Source organism: Erpetoichthys calabaricus, chromosome 17, assembly GCF_900747795.2.
Source record: "Erpetoichthys calabaricus chromosome 17, fErpCal1.3, whole genome shotgun sequence".
NCBI lineage: Eukaryota > Metazoa > Chordata > Cladistia > Polypteriformes > Polypteridae > Erpetoichthys > Erpetoichthys calabaricus.
Window position 1 is genome coordinate 64,549,524 of NC_041410.2, and position 24,567 is coordinate 64,574,090.

General features: G+C 37.2%; 1 protein-coding gene across 1 annotated transcript in view; it reads left to right on the forward strand.

Annotated features, from left to right (window-relative positions):
* Positions 1-24,567, forward strand: part of LOC114667288 (RNA polymerase II elongation factor ELL2) — an 85,376-nt gene that overhangs the window by 5,878 nt on the left and 54,931 nt on the right. Inside the window, exon 2 of the mRNA XM_051920226.1 lies at positions 508-555. Coding sequence (XP_051776186.1) covers positions 508-555 — 48 coding nt within the window. The remainder of the gene's footprint in view (positions 1-507; positions 556-24,567) is intronic.

Sequence of the window (24,567 nt, forward strand, 5' to 3'; positions counted from 1 at the left end):
GCATATACGAAAAAACAGTCCACTTTGACCTTGGTAGAATCGACATATTAGAGATGTTTTGTTTCCAGTGCTGCAATGCGTATCTATCTAGATATTTTCTTGGCAGCTGTGTAGAAGACATACATTGTCAATGTGACTTCATTCAAACTTGAACCTCTTGTGTTCAACTGTATTATGACTGTTTGGAGCATATATGAAAAAACAGTCCACTTTGACCTTGGTAGAATCGACATATTAAAGATGTTTTGTTTCCAGTGCTGCAATGCGCATCTATCTAGATATTTTCTTGGCAGCTTAATATGTTCTTTTTCTGATATTTTCTTTTGTTATTTAGTCCTCATAAGATTAATTAGAAAAAATGGTGTTTATATTGTGCATGTAAGTAGTTTTTGATGGGATGCCTTTCAGTGATACAGTCTGTGTGAACAGTTACCTGAAAGAAGGTGAGATACCCTGGTCTCATATTTTAGGTCTGTTTTTAATTTCCATCTCTTCACTGTCTTGCAGGGTGCTGGATCCAGTCAGCCGGTCATTTGCTTTAAGGGAACCCAAGGGGTAAGAGCCTCTCATTCCCAGTAACTGTCTAGGTTACTTTTTTGTATAGAGCATTATGTACTGTGTGGTTTAGTGGTTTTTGTGAAATCATAACTTCACATTCCTGTTTAGAATGGGACTATAAAATTTGTTTTTGTAATCGGATAAGGGGGAGATTGTGGTTGTTGAGGTTGGGATGCATTTTAGTACATCTTAGAAGAAAACAACCTAGAATTTAACACAACAAACATTTTTCCCAAATGCATTTATGCGTTGTTGCTAGGGGTTCCAACATAAACTACTTCCCTATTGGCATTGTCCTCTGTGAGACTAATTATATAGTTTATTTATCCAGAAAAAGGCACAGTGCTGGGGGACAGTGTCTTTCACTTGCAGTGCCAGCATGCTATGGGTATTTGTCTTTTTGTCCTCACAGTGGCTAAAAAATGTATGAAGCCTGATTAATGTAGAGATATGAGGGAGATGTTGTGCAAAGGTTTATGCTGGACTACATGCAGCTTGACTCATTTTTTTCCTTTAAAACTATTATGCTGTTAAATGAGAGCATATACCCATAATCTAGTGCAGCTAGAATTGTAACCTTGATGGCAATGCATTTTAAAGTTATTTCAAAATGAACTAAATTACATTTTTTCCCTTGCAAATTAAATTTCCTTTTGTTATTTTTTTTCTTTTTTCTATTAACCATTGTTAAATTTTTGGTTTTAAATGTGAGACTGTGCAGACATCTGTTATTTTCATGCTTGCCTTTGTGAACAGCATAGATTTGGCAAATTTACACCTCAACAATTATCTGAAGGCTTAATTGCAAATCAAGTGATGCTGAGACAGAGATTGCTTTCTGCTTAAACTGTAAATGTGTACATAGCATATATTTGCAAGGGAGGACAATTTCTAAGTAAAAATATAATTCCTATTTGCTACAGTTGCTTTGATATTAAATGCATAAGAGCTGAGTTGAAGTGAAAACTGTTAGAAGCTAAGGCCAAAAATGAAACTTTTGTGTATTTTCACATTGCATAAAGCATGGCTAAGAAGTTCTAGTTAATGATGCCAGCTCATGACTTCTGATTGGTGGAACTTATCCAGTGTTTTACCCACTTTCCCAGTTCAGGGTCATAGTGAGCCCATGCCTATCCTAGTAGCACTGGAGATGGAATAGGAGTACTCCATTAACCTAAAGTGCACATCTTTGGCTGGTGTACCCATTAATACAACTAATAGGCATTGTGAGAATCTCCAGATTCAGCTCTTTAGTATGACCATGATGAAGTGTTAATACAATATTGTCCTGTTAAATGCCATCATGCTTTTTTTTTTTTTTTTAATTATTTATTTATAAATGATTAAGGTTGTAAGGGAAATGCCATTGGGATTCCCATGTACTTGGTAAAACACCACGTCACTGTAGCTCTTCATCTGCAGAATTACGCTTAGTGTTGGATATCTGCTTTTCTGTTAACTATTAGAGGTACTTTTTACAAAGTTAAAATCACCTGTCTCTGTGACTTTGTACTATTGGTCATTACATACAAAACGGTTTGATGAGAAAAGATTTCCCAGCAGCTGAGAAATACAGTTGGTAAAGGAGACGTTTGTGGTACAGTACATAATAAGATTTCAGTGGCTCCCAAGGAATGATTAAGTTAAATACCAAGAAATGGAAGACGTGTATCATCACCCATTATTTGAAGAACAGGTTGTACACCAAAACCAGGCATCAGTAGAAGAAGAAAAACATTGGTCACAAATGTAATCATGGCCTAAAAGCAGCTCTCAAAGATCTGCAACATATCACATTTGAGATGGTGAAACTGTTTGTCATCAAACATGCTTGGGTATGCCACCAATTTGGCAGAGTGGTTTGGAGAAAATAAATTGAGAAGTTTTCATGAAATAATATCTTAAATGAAAAAATATGTGGGCATGTGGAAAATAATTCAGTTGTCTGATGTAATGAAAATAGGCATAGATTACTAGAGCTTTGCGAAGAAGTAAAAGAACATAGATTATTATTTGCATTACAGCAGCCTAAGATGGAATATGGTGGTGGCAGCAGGATGTTGTGGGGTCGTTTGCCTTCAGCAGGTATTAGTACACTGTTGCCTACAGTATTTTATTTTACTATTTAAATATTTATTTAGTAATTAATCTTTATCTTGACATACTTGGTAAATTGTGGTATCATATCTGACACAAGTTTTTTATGTCAAATATTTAAGGTTTTATTCTGTAATGGTATTTTGGCATTGTCATCTGAAAAAGAAGTAATAAGCAGACATCTGAAAATATTACATATTACCTTGTTTTCTGGTGAGAATATTTTCAAATTTATATCTGGCTCAGTCAGTGTCTGTTATCAAGTAATTATGACATATGTGGATTTCACCTGGTTCTCCCAATTTAGCTCTCAGATATGTGTGCCTTGTAGTGAAGCTGGCATAACTTCAAGGGTAGATTTTTGTCTTGTGCATAGATGATGGTGGATGGATCCCCATCCTGTTTTGGAATAAAAATAATCAGAAAAAACTGGACTAGTATGGGCCTTACCCTTTGGATTTTTGTGGGATTTTCTTGGAGTCTTGCAGGTGGAGGTGTACTCCTCTTACACTTAAGAATATTTCAAAAACCTGGGCTTTAAAAAAACAACTGAATACACAAAACACTGTAGAGTAATAAGAATAAGAATTCAGTATAGTTTGGCTCAAAAGAGGAAGAAAATCAATAAACATAATGATTAGATACTCCTTTAGGCTATGTCTTTCATCCATGCTACCCTGGCATTTTTTAATCCCAGAAAACTGAGACTTTTGAAAATGCTCTCTAGAGTCATATACTTCTGCGACTGCTGTGTTAGTTTCATAATATACATGGGTGAAAATGTAGATTTTTAAAAATGCAGACTCTTGTTCCCGTTTGCAACTTACAATCATGGCCGAAATTATCGGCACCCTTGGAATATTCCCAGAAAATGCACCATTTCTCCCAGAAAATTGTTGCAATTACAAATGTTTTGGTATACACGTGTTTATTTCCTTTATGTGCATTGGAACATCACAAAAAACAGAGAAAAAAAGCCAAATCTGACATCATGTCACACAGAACTCCAAAAATGGGCCGGACAAAATTATTTGCACCTTTTCAAAATTCTGGGTAAATCGTTTTATTTCAAGCATATGATGCTCGTTTGAACTCACCTGTGGCAAGAAACAGGTGCTGGCAATATAGCAATCACACTTGAAGCCAGTTAAAATGGAGAAAAGTTGACTCAACCTTTCTGTTGTGTGTCTGAGTGTGCCACACTAAGCATGGAGAACAGAAAGAAGAGCAGAGAATTGTCTGAGGATTTGAGAACAAAAATTGTGGAAAAATATCAACAATCTCAAGGGTACAAGTCCATCTCCAGAGATCTTCATGTTACTTTGTCCACTGTGCGCAACATAATCAAGACGTTCACAACACATGGCATTGTAGCTAATCTCCCTGGATGTGGCCGGAAGAGAAAAATTGATAAAAGACTGCAACGAAGGATAGTCTGAATGGTGGATAAACAGCCCCAATCAACTTCAAAACATATTCAATCTGTTTTGCAGACTCAGGGTGCAACAGGGTCAGCTCGAACTATCCGTCGACATCTGAACGAAATGAAACGCTTTGGCAGGAGAGTCAGGAGGACCCCACTGCTGACACAGAAACATAAAAAAGCCATACTAGAGTTTGCCAAAATGTACTTGAGGAAGCCAAAATCTTTCTGGGCGAATGACTTGTGGACAGATGAGACCAAGGTAGAGCTTTTTGGTAAAGCTCATCATTCTACTGTTTACAGAAAACGGAATGAGGCCTAAAGAAGAAAAGAACACAGTACCTACAGTCAAACATGGTGGAGGTTCTAAGATGTTTTGGGGATGTTTTGCTGCCTCTGGCACTGGATGCCTTGACTGTGTGCAAGGCATCATGAAATCTTAAGACTACCAAAAGATATTGGGGCACAATGTAGGGCCCAGTGTCAGAAAGCTGGGTCTGCGTCAGAGGTCATGGGTGTTCCAGCAGGACAATGACCCCAAACATACATCTAAAAGCACCCAGAAATGGTTGAAGACAAAGCGCTGGAGAGTTCTGAAGTGGCCAGCAATGAGTCTGGATCTAAATCCGATTGAACACTTATGGAGAGATCTCAAAATTGCTGTTGGGAGAAGGCGCCCTTCAAATCTGAGAGACCTTGAGCAGTTTGCAAAAGAAGAGTAATCGGAAATTCCAGTGGAGAGGTGTAACAAACTTGTTGATGGTTATAGAAAGCGCTTGATTTCAGTTATTTTTCCAAAGGGCGTGCAACCAAATATTAAGTTAAGGGTGCCAATAATTTTGTCCAGCCCGGTTTTTGACTTTTGTGTGAAATGATGTCAGATTTGGCTTTTTTTCTGTTTTTTTGTGTTGTTCCAATGCACATAAAGGAAATAAACATGTGTATACCAAAACATTTGTAATTGCAACAATTTTCTGGGAGAAATGGTGCATTTTCTGGGAAAATTCCAGGGGTGCCGATAATTTTGGCCATGACTGTATTCATGGAAGAAAATCATTTTCCAGCATAGCAAACAAAGAGGAGTTGCTTTTCAGGACACTTATATTGCTTACACATATACAGTACACCCCCAAAATTCATGGGGGTTACGTTCCTAGAGCACCCGCGAATTGTGAAAAACCGCGACTTTTGGATGTGGTTAAAAAATGCATTTTAAATTCCTGTTTTTATAGTTTCAACCCTAAATACAGTATGTCCCCAAAGCACTTAAATTTCGTTGCAAACTCAGCTTAATACATTACCTAAAAAATTACCTTAATACATTACCTAAAATCAGAATGTAAAGGTAAACCCATCTACTGTACAGTACTGTACTGCTGTGTCTCCCACGGTGCTAGAATGTAAAATACCGATGTTACCACTATACGTACTATAATTCATGCAAGCGCGTTTTCTTTGGTATGCACAGTCATTTTTTTTGTTACAAGTAGAGTAAATCCATCCATTTACCAACCCGCTATATTCCTAACTACAGGGTCACGGGGGTCTGCTGGAGCCAATCCCAGCCAACACAGGGCACAAGGCAGGAACCAATCCTGGGCAGGGTGCCAACCCACCACAGGACACACACAAACACACCCAGCACACACTAGGGCCAATTTAGAATCGCCAATCCACCTAACCTGCATGTCTTTGGACTGTGGGAGGAAACCCACGCAGACACGGGGAGAACATGCAAACTCCACGCAGGGAGGACCCGGGAAGCGAACCCAGGTCCCCAGATCTCCCAACTGCGAGGCAGCAGCGCTACCCACTGCGCCACCGTGCCGCCCAAGTAGAGTAAATACATAATAATTTCATTCAACTAAAATACAGTAAAATGTACGGGTACTCACCAATGATGAATGATATTGATGATGATGAAGTAGCTTTAAAACTTTAGTAGATTTAAAACTCCTCAGGTGGCGCCTCTCCTTCAGGCGCTTCAGGATGAGTTATATCTTTGTATGGGTCTTCTTATGGTGGGGTTTCGTGCTGGCTTTTCTTTATAGGTTTCAGGAACATTGTGAAAGGAAGTTGCTACATTGTCTCCTGTAGTGAACTGCTGGTACAATTTCCGTGCTTTCTCACAGATGATGTTACCGTCTTCCTGCAGTCTGTGATCCACAGTGCCAAGGCAGGTTCCATCCTGATGATATGTTTATTCCTTAAGGTCTTTTCCTTTTTGGCACTATCACAGAAACTTACAGATACGTCACTCCAGATCACTGCTTCGTTCTTCTTTATGTAGCATACAGTGCTTTCATTAATGCCATAGTGGTGCGCTACTGCAGCATAACTTTTTAGTTCCCAGAGCAAATCAACCTTCTCCTGGAGTGTTTTAAACTTCTTCTGGCGCTTAGGCTCAGTTCCAGAAGGTGCAGAGCGGTTCCACGACATTGTGTGCGTTTAAAAATAGCAAAACAATAACAAAATGGAAAACACAAGGACACTCAGCTGGAGATGCGTCACAAAGCAGTAGTCAATCATCAGCAAGGAGAAATGAATAACGCTCTTGGATTGGCTACTTTCACCATCCCAAACCACGGTGGTAAATCCCCTCACCTGGAGACACGTCACAAAGCAGCAGTCAATTATCAGCAAGGAGAAATGAATAATGCTCTCGGATTGGTTACTTTCACTATCCCAAACCGCGGTGGTAAACCCACTCACCTGGAGATGCGTCACAAAGCAGCAGTCAATTATCAGCAAGGAGAAATGAATAATGCTCTCGGATTGGCTACTTTCACCATCCCAAACCACAGTGGTAAACCCCCTCACCTGGAGACACGTCACAAAGCAGCAGTCAATTATCAGCAAGGAGAAATGAATAATGCTCTCGGATTGGTTACTTTCACTATCCCAAACCGCGGTGGTAAACCCACTCACCTGGAGATGCGTCACAAAGCAGCAGTCAATTATCAGCAAGGAGAAATGAATAATGCTCTCGGATTGGCTACTTTCACCATCCCAAACCACAGTGGTAAACCCCCTCACCTGGAGACACGTCACAAAGCAGCAGTCAATTATCAGCAAGGAGAAATGAATAATGCTCTCGGATTGGCTACTTTCACCATCCCAAACCGCGTTTCCCTCAGCGGTTGCTTCCTGTTCTCTCTACAGCACAGTATTGCCACGAAAAAAGCCACAAAAAATTGCGGAGGTTATTTGTGCTTTCCGCTAACAATTAATAGTTAGGCTCTAAGAAAAAATTCGCGAACGACTGAGTCCGCAAACCCTGAACCGTGACTTCACGAGGGTCTACTGTACTTCCAAATTGCGTCTTGTAATGTTTAAGTGTTACATATATGTGTAAAAGGCAAATAATTTACTGTTCAGTACAGTTTTCAGATTATAGTACATCTTTTGGCCAACCTTATTACCATCCCTCAAGTATTTTTCCTCCAACGTGTGCATGTCCAGTGTAGACAAACATCTACATCATTTGCATTTTTGGTTGTGTTAAGTGTGGATGGAGATGCTTTTATAAACAATGTAATAATGCTAGTGTGAACAGAGACCATTTTCATTTAAAAATGTTATTTTAAAAGAAAACACAGTTGTGTGGAAGCAGTTTTACTATGTTTCTGTTGATGCTGATGGTGGTGTTCTTGTGAAGTTTGGGCAGATATTAAAATGTACAGGTGCTGGTCATAAAATTAGAATATCATGACAAAGTTGATTTATTTCAGTAATTCCGTTCAAAAAGTGAAACTTGTATATTAGATTCATTCATTACACACAGACTGATGTATTTCAAATGTTTATTTCTTTTAATGTTGATGATTATAACTGACAACTAATGAAAGTCCCAAATTCAGTATCTCGGAAAATTAGAATATCAATTAAGACCAATGCAAAAAAAGGATTTTTAGAAATGTTGGCCAAGTGAAAGGTATGAACATGAAAAGTATGAGCATGTACAGCACTCAATATTTAGTTGGGGCTCCTTTGGCCTGGATTACTGCAGCAATGCGGCGTGGCATGGAGTCGATCAGTCTGTGGCACAGCTCAGGTGTTATGAGAGCCCATGTTGCTCTGTTAGTAGCCTTCAACTCTTCTGAATTGTTGGGTCTGGCGTATTGCATCTTCCTCTTCACAATACCCCATAGATTTTCTATAGGGTTAAGGTCAGGCAAGTTTGCTGGTCAATCAAGAACAGGGATACCATGGTCCTTAAACCAGGTACTGGTAGCTTTGGCACTGTGTGCAGGTGCCAGGTCCTGTTGGAAAATGAAATCTGCATCTCCATAAAGTTTGTCAGCAGCAAGAAGCATGAAGTGCTCTAAAACTTCCTGGTAGACGGCTGCGTTGACCTTGGACCTCAGAAAACACAATGGACCAACACCAGCAGATGACATGGCACCCCAAACCATCATTGACTGTGGAAACTTTACACTGGACCTCAAGCAACGTGGATTCTGTGCCTCTCCTCTCTTCCTCCAGAATCTGGGACCTTGATTTCCAAAGGAAATGCAAAATTTACTTTCATCAGAGAACATAACTTTGGACCACTCAGCAGCAGTCCAAAGGCGAGACGCTTCTGATGCTGTCTCTTGTTCAAGAGTGGCTTGACACAAGGAATGCGACAGCTAAAACCCATGTCTTGAATACGTCTGTGTGTGGTGGTTCTTGAAGCACTGACTCCAGCTGTAGTCCACTCTTTGTGAATCTCATATTTGAACCACATTTTTGAATGGGTTTTGTTTCACAATCTTCTCCAGGGTGCGGTTATCCCTATTGCTTGTACACTTTTTTCAACCACATCTTGTCCTTCCCTTCGCCTCTCTATTAATGTGCTTGGACACAGAGCTCTGTGAACAGCCAGCCTCTTTAGCAATGACCTTTTGTGTCTTGCCCTCCTTGTGCAAGGTGTCAATGGTCATCTTTTGGACAACTGTCAAGTCAGCAGTCTTCCCCATGATTGTGTAGCCTACAGAACTAGACTGAGAGACCATTTAAAGGTTTTTGCAGGTGTTTTGAGTTAATTAGCTGATTAGAGTGTGGCACCAGGTGTCTTCAATATTGAACCTTTTCACAATATTCTAATTTTCCGAGATACTGAATTTGGGACTTTCATTAGTTGTCAGTTATAAATCATCAAAATTAAAAGAAATAAGCATTTGATTAAACATCAGTCTGTGTGTAATGAATGAATCTAATATACAAGTTTCACTTTTTGAATGGAATTACTGAAATAAGTCAACTTTGTCATGATATTCTAATTTTATGACCAGCACCTGTACTTTGAGTGCTCAACCAACCAATCTGCAAGCCCTTTAACAAGGAATTAAAGCCCAGTAAAATTAGCTTGTCTATTGCTATGCAAAACAATATTTATAAGTAATAGCATATAACAAAGTTTAGTCCTTTCTTTCTCTTGGTCTGTTCCAATTAAAGGTGCATGATTATGACAAAATCAATGATTGACTATTATTGCTTTTGAAAATAGTTATTTTTCAATTAGCAGTACAATGAAAAATGCATCTTGTCTTGCCAACTGTATATACTATATTGTGTTTGCAAACAGTACAGTAGAACATCCATTTTGCAGGAAATAACTTAAAATGTTAATCTGAGATTGCTAAATGCTGGTATAGTTGAAAAATGCAAAATTTAGTATTAATGGGTTTTTTTTTTTTTTTTTTTTTTTCTTTTTCTTCATTAGAGATATATTACAATTATTAAATATGTCACGGTTTTCGATATAGTAAATATCAGGGGCGGGCAAATTATGAATGCTTATGGTAGTCTGCTGGGTTACCAGCTTTGCAGTCCTGGTAGTCCATCTTTCTATATGGGGTGGAGGTTTTGTTGTAGGTGAACAAATACAATATACTATACCTGAACTCCATTCCTACTTTGAAATACACCAACAGCCATTTTATTGTATATTACAGCACAATGACACACTTTTCTGTTCCATGAGAAATTGTAACATGCATTTTCAGATTATCACATAAAAAAAGTATTTTATTGCTAATGTTTACCCATCTTAGAAATCAAATCTGAACTTTTGAGGTTTACTGTACGATTACCTTAATTTTATTTAACTTGAAGCATTTTAAAAGTGTGTTTTTTGATAATGCAAAATAACTGATTAATAAAACTAGATGCAGCTGCTTATTCAAAACACATTACTTTTTTAAACTGTTATGGTAATGAAACTAATGCATGGAGCCTGCGCAGTATGGACGTAGCGAGTATGTCTGCTAACAATGTGACACATAGAAAAACTGACATGAAGTAAACTAACCTGACCAGTTTAGTAAAATGCTATAGTAATAAGTCACAGTGTCTTTACCTTTCTTGTTGCATGCATCATGTACAATAATACATCACTGACAGTTTAATTGCAGTAGCAGTGTTAAGATAAAATAAAGTTGCAGTGTGATTCCCCCCCCCCCCCCCCCACCACCCCGTGGCTCAAATATGTCGCCGTACATTCTGATGGTATTGTAAAGGTGCAAAAAAAAAAAAAAAATAAGACGACACCGAAGATGGTATATGAGACTCTTAAAATGTAATGTGGCATTACTTTGCGGAGTATACGACACTTGAATATCAAAGCACCACAAATGCATTTGCATGTCGACATTTTGCTTCACCACATCGAACCATTCATCAAACGTGGAAGCACGTACATCGATCCTGGAGGTTCTTAAAAGCGACTGGAGTAGCAAGAAATTCAGGCTGAAATTCAGGGTTTGAATATGAAGATTTATGATGATATTCCAGAAGCAGATGACATGACTGTATTTGGATAAATGTATATTGTTGTACATGAATAAACATGATATCCCCCGAAAATAAGCCCTAGTACATCTTTTGGTAGGCAAAAATTAATATAAGACCCTGTCTTATTTTCGGAGAAGCACGGTAGTATGGAGATAGGACACATATCTAGGGAGGGTGAAAGCCATTACTTCAACAAGTTGGACAGTTTAGTAAATTAATGAAGTAATAACTACTGTTCTCTGAGGCAGAAATCTGTATGTTCACAATACACACTTTTGGGGAGCAGGTAGAAATACTAACTAAATATAAATTCTTCGTAACTGTCTAGATAATAATGTTGGAGTATTAATACGTAAATATGTACTCTAAAAATAGTCAGAGGTATTCTCCCCTCAGTAAACTTATCACATTTAAAGCGGACAGGGATCTCATGCTGTCGTTCCATCTCCTTCTCATCTAGTCTTATACCACTTTTAGTTTTCTGGCCTGGTTTAGCAGTCTTTCAAATCAGAATTTTAAAAATCTTGAGCGTATTTCCAAAAATGTAGCCAAAATTGTTGGAGCTAATGTGGATGATTAGGCAGAGCGCAATGTTGAAGAAATTGGAAAATATGTCCGCTGATGACAGAATCCCATTACATGCAAAGCTTACCTTCACTGGAGGATGGTTTCCTCAAAGACCCACAAACCTCTCAAGAAATTAAATTCAATCCAGTGTTACATGGCTTTTTAATAAGAAACACATTATGTCTGAAGTAAATGGTTTAGGATGTTTCGTATGTATCATGTTACTATCTAGCTAAAAATCTGCCATCACTCATTAGAAAAATTTTGCAAAATTTTGTTTTCAAGTTATATAAATATTCTAGAATTTATGCAACTTGTTGTTTCTATTTTATTTTTGTCTTTTTTGCATGCAACTGAATTGGCAAATCTCATTTTTCTTATGTAAACAGGATTAAGTAAAAAGCTTAACTCTTAGGTGCTCTCTGATCTGATATGAGGGTTTATCACCTTTATTTTATTTAAAATATGAGAATATATTTAAGTTTACAGTAGTGTTGTTTTGAAAAAAGAGTCCTTTGAGATAAAGGGGAAAGCTGAGTAGGCTAATTTTAGCGGTTGAGTTATATGCTTAAAAGAAATGTAATTTTAAAAAACCTTTATATAACTGAGGAATGTAGAGAGTATTTCTTTAGTCAGTGTTGTTAGTTGTCAGACCAGGCTTGTCTTGGCAATATGCTTTCATGAGAAGGTTTCAGAATGTTGTACTGTACTATAATGCTCTTCTTTTGCAGTGCATATTGGACAGAGGTAAGCTTTGGAGACCAAAACCCTTTAAATAGTCCAATACCAGTGCTTATTAAGGGATTGCTGCTTCTGTTGCTGATCTGTCTCTACCAAAACATTTTGCTTTTTTACTTTTTACACATCTTTTGCCTCTTCCCTACCATTCTCTTTCTAGGCTAATCTTTACATTTAAATGGTTTCTAATTCAGTGTGTTTACATGTACATTAACCTGGTTATTCACAGCAACTTGATTTCTAAAATGCCTTGTAAACCCTTCCTCTGGTTAGAGAAACCGGGATATTTGTCTCTGAGAAACCAGGTTATCCCATTGATTTTTTTCCATAAGTAACAGGGTTATTGGCTATATAAACCCTTCACTGGGTTATGGTTAAGGATATTGTGCTTTTTGCATGTGTGTTATACTCTGTTCCCCTTGCACGTGTGTTAACTTCGAACAAGTTTTCACCAGCTATGGGTAGAAGAGTCCACAAAGGTAAATTTCCTGAGGCAGATACTCTGGCAATTGCATTAATCCTTCTCCTGACTGAAATTATCTGTCTCAATATTTCAGAAATTGATTCATTTATGTTGATGAGCTGAACTTGCAGTAAAGTAACGTGCAATATGTGGTTTCATTACTTTTTAAATGAATGGGTAACCACATACAGTAGTTACCTTTTTGAAGTTCTGTAATTATACCTGCATTATTATTATTATCCCAATAGAACTGTGTGTAAGGAAAGAAGCAAAAGTACTGGTATGCTTCTGCTTTGGGGATCAATCGCACAGTCAAGCAGGAAAAAAAGAGTGTTGCATGCAAATCGGTAACAGAAACGTGTACAAAAAATGTCAGTTTAGTTTTAATCCAACTATTTGCTATAGATCTGTTGAAATAGTGTGATGGGTGATGTAGCAGCCAGTGTTCATTGCGCAAATCGCTGGTGGCTCAGGTTCAGAATGTAAAAAGGGGGATGGATATTATTTTCTTCACCGCATGTGAAGGGCTAAATGTATTTACAAAACGCAAGAAAATGATCGCAGGCTTTGTGATTGTTTTCAAATTCACAGTGGTCTGTATTAACACCCCTCCCCCCGAAGTTTAATGATATTGGAGCATTTTGCCAAAGGAGAATTCCACAAGTGTATTTGTGCATGTAAACAGAGGTTTAAGTAACCAGGTTGCTGCCTTAACTGGGTTATATACCTTATTCAGTTTTTTTGTGTGCATATAAATGCACTCTATGTTGTCCATTTAGGATTGACACTGAATATGTCTTCACCATTTACATAGATGTGTAGTTTTCAGTAATATTACATGTTTTATAAATAGTGTGTTCTGAAGATGTGTGTAATTTTTTTCTTGGGTTCGTTTATAAGCTTTCTAGTTGGACCGCAACAGTACAGATACTGGTATCGGAATTTGGTCCAATAAAGTGCTCATTCACTCGTACTCGTAAAATGCACCGATGCCTATAACCGAAATTATTAGCATGCACACGTGATTGTGTGAAAGTTAAGGAAGAAAAGACAAACAAAAAAAAGAGTGAACAAGATGTCTGTGACGTGGAAGTTTTCTATAGTGGCTAATTAAAATTAATTTAAATATGTAGCATTTTGGAAAAATCTCTTCAATTACATAAAATGTCTTTTAAGTATCAAAAATTGTGCATTGATTGTATGATTGTTATACTCAGTCTATCCCTACTGTCCCTTCTCAGTGCATCCCTACTTTTCTAGCAGTATATATTTAGTAAAGGGCTAATTAAGAGTTGTCCTATAATCTAACTTGCATATTTTGAGATCTAGGAGGTAAAACGGTTGTACTTGGATGAATATCCATGCCAACACAAGTAAAATGATGAACATCCATACAGAAAATACTAGTTACAATTGTAGCAAATACTAATCAAGACAACTTACAAAATATCTGAACCTCTATACCTGGTCAACAATGATGATGAAATTAACTGTTCGAAGTTCATTCCAAAATAAAGTAGATTTTGTGTTTTAAAAACTTCCACATTGAGCAAGGCATTCATCAGGGTCAGCTTATAATGCACGTTTGAAGCAAGAGGCAAACAGCATTCATGATACAGTATGTTGTGACCATTTCTCACATATCACATATTTCCCATCGTAATGACATGATACATTTAAAGGTCTAACATACCATCTTCTGTGTTGCTGTTGCCGTCTTTTTTGCACTTTTGCAACCGCAACTTGTAATGGCATCTGATTGAATCCTCCAGATTTACATAGAATTTTCATCTTTATCATCTTTTTTCCCTCAACTAACAAAATAGTGAAACCGGACATTGTTTCCTCACTGTGATGATTTCTTGCACTCCCATCTGGTGGAATCCTCCAGATTTAGTGTATGCATGCAAGTATTGTCCGTACACTGCTTGCATAGGAGCAGCGTCTTCAAGCTCAGGCATCTTGTAGCATTAAGTATATCCCCAGGCATACTGATCCTGCTAAAACAGCATTCATCAATGCTAAAAAAAGTATTAACGAGCACTAAATTTCTGATATTAGTTGAGTTTTAAAGCCAAAGTATTGTCCATTATTATAGCAGCTAAAATACTAATGACAACTTTTTTAATGAAACTGGAGTGACTGAAATTTAGTTTAGCAGTATCCATTTGATTGCTTATTTTTGATGATTCCACTTAGTATAATATACAGATACCTTGAAAACAACATAACAAAGGCTCTTTTACAGCAGTTTTGAAGTAATGGATTCATTTTGATTTAAGAATGAAGATTTCACAAAGGTACATATAAAATTGGGCAAAATATAAAAAAGCAGGGAGAGAGCATTAGGAGTTTGTGACATTTAAAATTGTAAATTTGATTAACTTGACTCGTAAACCTCATCATAAATTCGTTTTTTTCTGTAAATGTTAACAGCTTTTTTTCCCGATTATACTTCCTAAGAAGGCTGACGTCTTTCAATATCTGCAATAAGATGCTGCAGATGTTCTCTCAGTTGGTTGTGGCAAGCACCCTCTTCTACACGGTGGTGTGCTGGGGAGGCAGCATAAAGAAGAGGGGCACCTCTATTGTAGGCACAGAGCTGGACAGTTTGACATCTGCGGCGGAGCGATGGGCGCTGAGCAGGCTCCTGTCAATCATGGAGAATCCACTGCATCCACTGAACAGTATCATCTCCAGACAGAGGAGCAGCTTCAGCGACATACTGCTGTCACTGTCCTGCTCCACTGACAGACTGAGGAAATCGTTCCTCCCCTAAACTATGCGACTCTTCAATTCCACCCAGGGGGGTAAACATTAACATTATACAAAGATATTGTCTGTTTTTTACCTGCATTATTATCAATCTTTAATATTGTTTTTTTGTATCAGTAAGGGGCTGCTGGAGTATGTGAATTTCCCCTTGGGATTAATAAAGTATCTAGCTAGCTAGCTAGCTTGCTTCTGTTTCTGTTGTATTGATGCAGAAATGAATCTCAGAATAGATCAAAGTTTATAATACTTGCTAAAGTTGTGTTGTTAGAAGAAAAACAGCAGTAAACAGTTTTTGTAAAAAAGATGTTGTAAATGAAAGTATTCTGAGAAGTGTTTGTGTTAATGCATGAAGCAATGATATATAGTAATGTTTGTATTTAGATTTTTTACTATTGCTTGTAAGCAGCATTTTTAGTTACCCAACAGTAAATGTCAATGAATTAATTTGGAATGTCCACATGGTAAGATAAATCATTTAGTCCTTGCTGACCAAATCATTCTTCATTAGTATAATTGCCTTCTACAACCCCTCAATTTTTTGTTAGTGAGTTCCCGACTCCACCAAAAACATAATTCAGGTCCTCCTGACATTGTGTGTCATATTTGTGTCTAATTTGGTGTTGTCATATATACATGTAATTATTATTATTAAATGGTACCTTTGTAGCTTCTCAAAGTGCTTTATATAGATAGCTGTGAGCTGCTTCAACCATCACCCATGTACAGCATCCTCTTGGCTAAAGCAGTTGCAGCTATTATTGTACCAGTACATTCACCATGCATTAGCTATTAGATAGTAAAGTGGTGAGAGAGACGGTTAGAGATAGGTGGCCAAAGTCGATAACATCGTGATGGGTAATTTAGCCAGGACATTAGCCAGGATATTGAGGTTCACTCTTTTCAAAAGATGCCCAGGGACCTCTGTTTTACATCTCATTGTAATGACAGCAACATTTTATTCAGCACAGTGTCCCAGTCACTGAATGGGGCATTGGAACCCACACACAGACCACAGGGTAAGTGTTCCCTGCTTTTCTCACTAACATTATGCCAAAATACCGTAGCCAGTGGCACTGTTTCTTATATCTTTTTCAAGTTGCTACTCTGCTATTATACTTGTATAATTTGGACACTTTAGACACAAAGTGTATTTCCAATATTTGTGTAAAGTCTTAACTTCCTATGTGCTTGCCAGGGTTGTTTAATGACAAGATATTATTTATGCAAATCTTATCAACAGAACTTGGTTACTTGAGGCTTGGAGAAACCATTTAGTAGATAGCTCAGTTACATATATATTTAAGCATAATTGATTTGTCTTTTGGCTTGATCATGTTTAGTTTCATAAAAAATGGTGTTAAAATGTAATGCATAGTTCAAGCAGCTGTACTACAAAATACATCAGTCTATATACGCTTTTTTCTAATTAATTATTATATTCCCAAAGTATACTTTCAGTTGTATTGAAAATTAATTTTGTTTGTATTGGTTTGCTTGAAATTCCAGGGAAAAAATAATGTCTGAACCACCCAAGTCTTCTGTTTCTGTTGTTACTGTCATTTGTCTGTGACACAATGCAAATGAGCGTAATTAGCTGAAGTCAGCAATGTCGCCACCAGACGCAGATGGCTTTTGTGAGAACAGTCCAACGTTGCAAGAAACAATTAACCTCAGTTGTGGAATGGGTACCCAGACCCTTTTCATTTTAATGACTATATGCTCCCACAAATGTTGATATGCATCTTTGTACATAGAGTAACTTATGGAGGCTTAGTCCACCACCTGGAGAGTAAGGACAGGTGCATCCTCCACCATGTAACTCATAATTTGGCCTGGTCAGACCATAGAAAGTGTGGAACATTCAATGCACTGTTGCCAGCCTGTCGGGTTACTTTGTTTTATGCTTCATTTCACCCAGAACACAAAGCTAAAAGTATCTGACGTTTACAAAGTGGCAGCTGTGTCTGTGTTTGGGGTCAGGAGGGTCCTTTTGTTTTGAACCAGGCACCCCAGTGTAGAGGTCTTGGCCTGCCCCTGTGTTAAAAACAAGGAATTCAAAGGCATTGGGATGCGGTGTCCTGAGTACTTTTGGTTTGGTGAGGAACACAAATTTAATACTTATTATAACAGGATTATCTGTTATTTTTTAGTGATGTTGCCAGTAACTATACTGTGCAAACTTGTTTTTATAATAAATAACCATTTTACTGCTTTGCCAGTAAACAGTAATGTTATTTCTCAACTGCCTGCGGTATAATATCAGTAACTTCTAATGTGTGTTTCAAGTACAAAAAAAAAAAAAGAGAAACCCTTGTTGCGTTGCACCTTTCAAATGAGTAGTCAAATTTTATGTGTGTGTGTTTTTTATTTTTTTTAGTTCTGCAGTGCTTTTGTGCAGAAAACTTCAGTTTATCATATAATTGTCTTTTTTAATAATGTTAACTTCTGTTTGTGCATCTTTTTTGGATAATGTAACAGTAGTTGGTTGTTAAATTTATATCCCTTATGTTGACGACATCTGTTTTACAAAATACTTATGTGGAAGGTTTAAGATATTCTTTAACATTTACTTCATCTTTAGATCATATGGTGATTTCCTAGTTTAAGTTGGTCTACCATTGAGAGACTTGAAAACGTGTAGCAAAAAGTGTGGAACAGAGCTAGGATGCATTCAAATGTAAATCAGATGTTGAGAATAGAGCTCGATCCCAGCTACAATGACATCTGGAAATGAAGATTGAGGAGGAAACGGCGGAAAGCCACAACAAAGAACTGAGGCACAGTGATATGACCTGAGCAACACTTATTTGAATATGAAAGTGAAGGGTGGCCGTGTCAGCAATGGCTGAAGGCATAGTTGTCTGTGGAATAGGAGTTTGTCAGGTAGGGGCTTGTAGTGCCATTTGAATGTAATCATGCCTGTCGGTTAGGAACATCTATTTTAATAGTAATAATTTGTACTTTTTACCAGTTATATTCAACCAGTGTAGCCTGTACTGCATTTCTTATCCTTGCTTTTAAAAACTTTGTCATTTAAAAATTTTAAGCATTAAGATTTCACATTTTTACTAATGCCCTTTAGTGTTGAGCAGGTCTTTAAAAATACTTATTTGTTAGCAAGAATAATGATTTAACTGTTAAATATACTGCATAATCTTTATATATAAATAATACTTTACTAATAAAACTGTTTTACTTTCTGTCCATTGGTCTTGGATTGTTGAACACTTTAACAGTGTTTCAGACTTTACTGAAAAGCTTTTATGAATATGCTTCTCAGCTCCCTCGGATGCTGTACAGCTGTGAAAATTGGTATTTGTGACCCTATGGGAACCTTATTTGACTCATGGAAATATTTTCAAAAGAATCTGTGTGAAATTGACCCCAACCAATTATATTTTAAGAATACAAACCATTGTTTTTATGTTTTGATGTTTAATTTTAAAAATAATTAGGGGACAAGAAAATGTATGTGAAAATTAAAAACAAATGTAAAAGGTATATGATATGGATTGGAACTGTTTGATACATCTAGTACAACTACAAACGCTATCAAATGATCATTGAACATGATAATAATAGAGGAAGTCTGAGCTTGTCCTGGCAACATTCAGCACACTTTAGGATCCAATGATGACCAAGATGCTGTGACCTATCATGGGCATTCTCTCCCATATTCTCACACATACAGTGCATCCGGAAAGTATTCACAGCGCATCACTTTTTCCACATTTTGTTATGTTACAGCCTTATTCCAAAATGGATTAAATTCATTTTATTCCTCAGAATTCTACACACACACACCCCATAATGACGACGTGAAAAAAGTTTACTTGAGGTTTTTGCAAATGTATTAAAAATAAAAAAAAAAACCTGAGAAATCACATGTACATAAGTATTCACAGTCTTTGCTCAATACTTTGTCGATGCACCTTTGGCAGCAATTACAGCCTCAAGTCTTTTTGAATATGATGCCACAAGCTTGGCACACTTCTCCTTGGCCAGTTTCACCCATTCCTCTTTGCAGCACCTCTCAAGCTCCATCAGGTTGGATGGGAAGCGTCGGTGCACAGCCATTTTAAGATCTCTCCAGAGATGTTCAATCGGATTCAAGTCTGGTCTCTGGCTGGGCCACTCAAGGATATTCACAGAGTTGTCCTGAAGCCACTCCTTTGATATCTTGGCTGTGTGCTTAGGGTCGTTGTCCTGCTGAAAGATGAACCGTCGCCCCAGTCAGAGGTCAAGAACGCTCTGGAGCAGGTTTTCATCCAGGATGTCTGTGTACATTGCTGCAGTCATCTTTCCCTTTATCCTGACTAGTCTCCCAGTTCCTGTCGCTGAAAAACATCCCCACAGCATGATGCTGTCACCACCATGCTTCAGTGTAGGGACAATATTGGCCTGGTGATGAGCGGTGCCTGGTTTCCTCCAAACGTGACGCCTGGCATTCACACCAAAGAGTTCAATCTTTGTCTCATCAGACCAGAGAATTTTCTTTCTCATGGTCTGAGAGTCCTTCAGGTGCCTTTTGGCAAACTCCAGGTGGGCTGCCATGTGCCTTTTACTAAGGAGTGGCTTCCGTCTGGCCACTCTACCACACAGGCCTGATTGGTGGATTGCTGCAGAGATGGTTGTCCTTCTGGAAGGTTCTCCTCTCTCCACAGAGGACCTCTGGAGCTCTGACAGAGTGACCATCGGGTTCTTGGTCACCTCCCTGACTAAGGCCCTTCTCCCTCGATCGCTCAGTTTTGATGGCCGGCCAGCTCTAGGAAGAGTCCTGGTGGTTTCGAACTTCTTCCACTTATGGATGATGGAGGCCACTGTACTCATTGGGACCTTCAAAGCAGCAGAAAGTTTTCTGTAACCTTCCCCAGATTTGTGCCTCGAGACAATCCTGTCTCGGAGGTCTACAGACAATTCCTTTGACTTCATGCTTGGTTTGTGCTCTGACATGAACTGTTAACTGTGGGACCTTATATAGACAGGTGTGTGCCTTTCCAAGTCATGTCCAATCAACTGAATTTACCACAGGTGGACTCCAATGAAGCTGCAGAAACATCTCAAGGATGATCAGGGGAAACAGGATGCACCTCAGCTCAATTTTGACCTTCATGGCAAAGGCTGTGAATACTTATGTACATGTGCTTTCTCAATTTTTTTATTTTTAATAAATTTGCAAAAATCTCAAACTTTTTTCACGTTGTCATTATGGGGTATTATGTGTAGAATTCTGAGGAAAAAAATTAATTTAATCCATTTTGGAATAAGGCTGTAACATAACAAAATGTGGAAAAAGTGATACGCTGTGAAAACTTTCCAGATGCACTGTACATTAGCCCTTGTTCATACCAGGCCTGGTTGGAAATATCAGTCAACCTAACAAGGGCTCTCTTTGGACTATAAAAGGAAATTATTGGATCCTTCCCTCACAAGCCACTTGGATATAGGATAGAGTCAGCGCAAAACCATACTCTGTTTGTTATAGGAATTGAGCCTCTGTCTGTTGAGTTGTGAAAACCGTAGTGTTAATCCATATACATCTGTTTAATGTAATGTTTGTTTTATTTAATGTATTATTAAAGTTGACAAATGTCCTGTTAAAATAAAGTGTAACTTTTTAAAAAGGAAAATACATACATTTCCATTTATTTATCAGACAACAGTTGCAAATTAAACAACAAAGGTATAACTGCTGTTTAGTTTTATTTTCATGTGGCAGACAGTAAAACAAACTCTGCATTACACAACAAGGTTACCAGTGCCATTATCAGCTTTAACTTCCGTCACGCTTAGCAAGTAACTTACTTGATATTTCCTGTTTTTTGATAATGTACACCTTATATGCTTATCGTTGTCCTGTGCTTCAAAAGCATGTTTTAAATGATGTTTGCTCTGAAAATGTATTATATAAAATAAAGCTTGAAATTTTTGCTAATATGGGCCCCAGTTTGGTAAGTGGTTTACAGAACATTTAGTCCTACGTGTCTGCTTTGTGATTGGTTTAAATCTAAGAATGGCAACGCTTTTCTGTTGCCTTGTATTTAAATGTGAAGGACAGATTGTATAATATACTAGCTGAAATACCCTGCATTCCCCGGCAGGAAAATAGTTTTTTTTTTTTTTTAATTGTTTGAGAAAAATATAATTAAAATAAAAAAAACTTTAAAAATATAAATAAATTAACAAACAATGAAGACTCACTAATGTGCTTGTATTGTTTACTGAAGTGCCTTGTTATATACAATGTTTTTAGTTTTTCCATCTTTAGCCAATATATAAATGTTGTTATAAAGCTATATTTGCTTTATAGTTTACCTTTGATTTTGATAAGTTAATTAAATTAACTTGATTGATTATGAACTTAGGAATTTTTTTTTAATATTTCTTTTTTATGAAAAAATTGTAACATGTTAGCTACGATGTTGCGAAACAAATGATATTTAGTTCATTAATGAATAAACAAAAATCGCAAAGAGAGACACTGAATCCTCAAAATAAATGAAAATGATATCAAGTATTTATCTTAGCATTCTAAATGTTCAGGGAGCAGAAATATCATGAAATTAATGTATTCTGTGTGGTGATTGCTGCCTGCGCCTCCTCTTAGTGCAAGAGTAAGTCAGTTTAAGAAGCACGTAGCGATTAACATGTCTCGAGGAACACTTAACACAAAGCATTTAATGTGCTACATAACTTATGACGGGGTTTGAGAAAATCTAGTAAAAAAATATTCATTTTAAGATGAAGTTTAGTTTACAATGTTTTACTTTAATGACAAATTACGAGAATAAAGTCAACATGTCGACTTTAATCTCCACATAAACGGCGAGAATAAAGTACAAATGACGAGAATAAATTCAACATGTCGTCACACTATTACACAGTACCCAGGTACATTACACAGTAATGATAAAAAAATAAAACAAGTACAACTTGGCTTGAAGTATTATCCAGTAGTATAGAAACAGTATTCACACATTTGAACATAATGGTCCACATCCGACCATTTAAAACCAAAGAATCTCCAGAAAACAGACACGGCTCCTTTTTTCGGCAGAAGTTCTTCTGTGTCATTTTGTTCAACTTTATCGTCTGCTACAGCTTCAGTTTCAGAATGTCTGTCCATTTTCACCGTTCAATACCTTCAGTAATGCATGTACTCCGTTGCATGTGTGTTTAGCGGTGCAGCAGTGAAAAAGGTTCCCCCCAAAAACAGTTTCCCACTGCGCCACGTTCTGAACGTTGTTTAGGCTATTTAAACAGGTGTTGCGGTATAAGAAAAATCCATATTATAACAAAAATAAAAAACGGTTTTTGGTATGAACCGGTATACAGCCCAGCACTAATAGATATGTAGATATCAGAATCAGAAAACTTTTTTAATCCCAAAGGAAATTACTTATGTTACAACTTAACAACAGACAAGGTTCATATTACGCTAAAAGCAAGAATAAAGTAATCATGTAAATATAAATAGAGTATAATAAATGTAAGTATCAAACTAGAGTGCAGAGTGTTGCACCTTAAGTTAATATTGCACATTCTAAGAACAAATAAGGTTATTTTCATATGAAGAAAAGACAATTTATTGCACAAGAACAGATAGTATGTTGCATATTTCAAGTACTTGAAAAATGTACCTGGATATCCAATAAAGAAAAAGGGTAATAGCTTAAAGTAAGGGTGAGTGACCGGAAAAGGAGTTATAGAGTCTGATGGCTGTGGGGAGGAAGGATTTTCTGTGACATTCAGTGGAGCACTTGATGCTAGTTAGTCTACTGCTGAAAACGCTCCTCTGTCCAACCACAACACTATGAAGTGGGTTATTAGCATTTTCAATAATAGACCAAAGCCTAGACAACATTCTCTGATCTGCCACAGTTTCCAAGCTGTCCAGTTTCTCTCCTACCACAGAGGAAGCCTTCTGAATTAGTTTGTTTAGTCTCCTGATGTCTGCCACTTTCATGCTGCTCCCCCATTATGCCACAGCAAAGAAAAAGTTACTGGCAACCACACTGTCATAGAACATCCGCAACATAGTGCTGCTGACACTAAAAGATTTGAGCTTGCGTAGGAAATACAGCCTACTTTGACCCTTCTTGTATATGGCCAGCGAGTTCCTGGACCAGATAGATAGATATAAAGGGTGGGCCATAAGTTTCCATACATATGGTTTTTAACATTTTATTTTTTATATTTCAGATACCCTAAAAAATGCGTTTGAATAAAAAGCAACGAATTGACATCATACTGATGGCCCACTTGATTTTTATCTTTGGGGGCATTTGAAGGCCATGGTGTATCAGGAAAAGATACAAAACATAAATCATCTTAGGGAACATATCACCAACGCCATTACAAGCATAACTCCAGCTGTGCTAATACGTGTTCATCAGCAGTCGCGAATACGTATTGAAATGTGTTTTCAAAACAATGGCAGTCATGTAAAGCATATTATATAAATAAAAATGGTTTTTCATAAAATAATGTTTATTTTCCTATGTATGGAAACTTATACCCCACCCTGTATAGATTGATACTGTAGATAGATACATTTTTAAAGCCATCAACGATGATGATGTCTTATTAACCCTAAAACCTTTAGTTTACATAAAAATTACAGATGTCAGTATATGCATATTCTCAATTTGTATTTTTTCTATTTCTGTTGGATACCTAGTTAGTTGTATTTTGAAACCATCTTCTCTTCCAGTGTCCGCATTTAAATTATCTTTTTTTAATTTGCAGTTATGATTTCTTTAGTTTTTTACTGTGAAGTGTTAGTTGATATTTTGCACACCATTACTTCAAAGGCTGAAGCTGAAATGTCCTGCTACATATTATCAGGTTACACAGCCTGGTTACACAGATGTCTCCAACCTTCGCTTATCCAACATTCTGTATTATCCGATGTCCCACCGCAAAAAAAAAAAAAAAAAAAAAAAAAAATGCATCAATCGGCAACAAGAACTGCAAGTTGCGAGCGTGAGCGTAGTCTATTTTTTGTTGCTAAGTTCATTTTTTCAGTTAAATTTTTCTGCTGTTTTGTTGTAAAACATGATTACAGTGGATTATCTCAGATCACCAAAATGTGTTCTTAGAAAAAAAACGAAAGATCAGCAGTTTTGGAAATGTCTGCTGTGGCAGAATGAGAGCAGCAACAAACTAT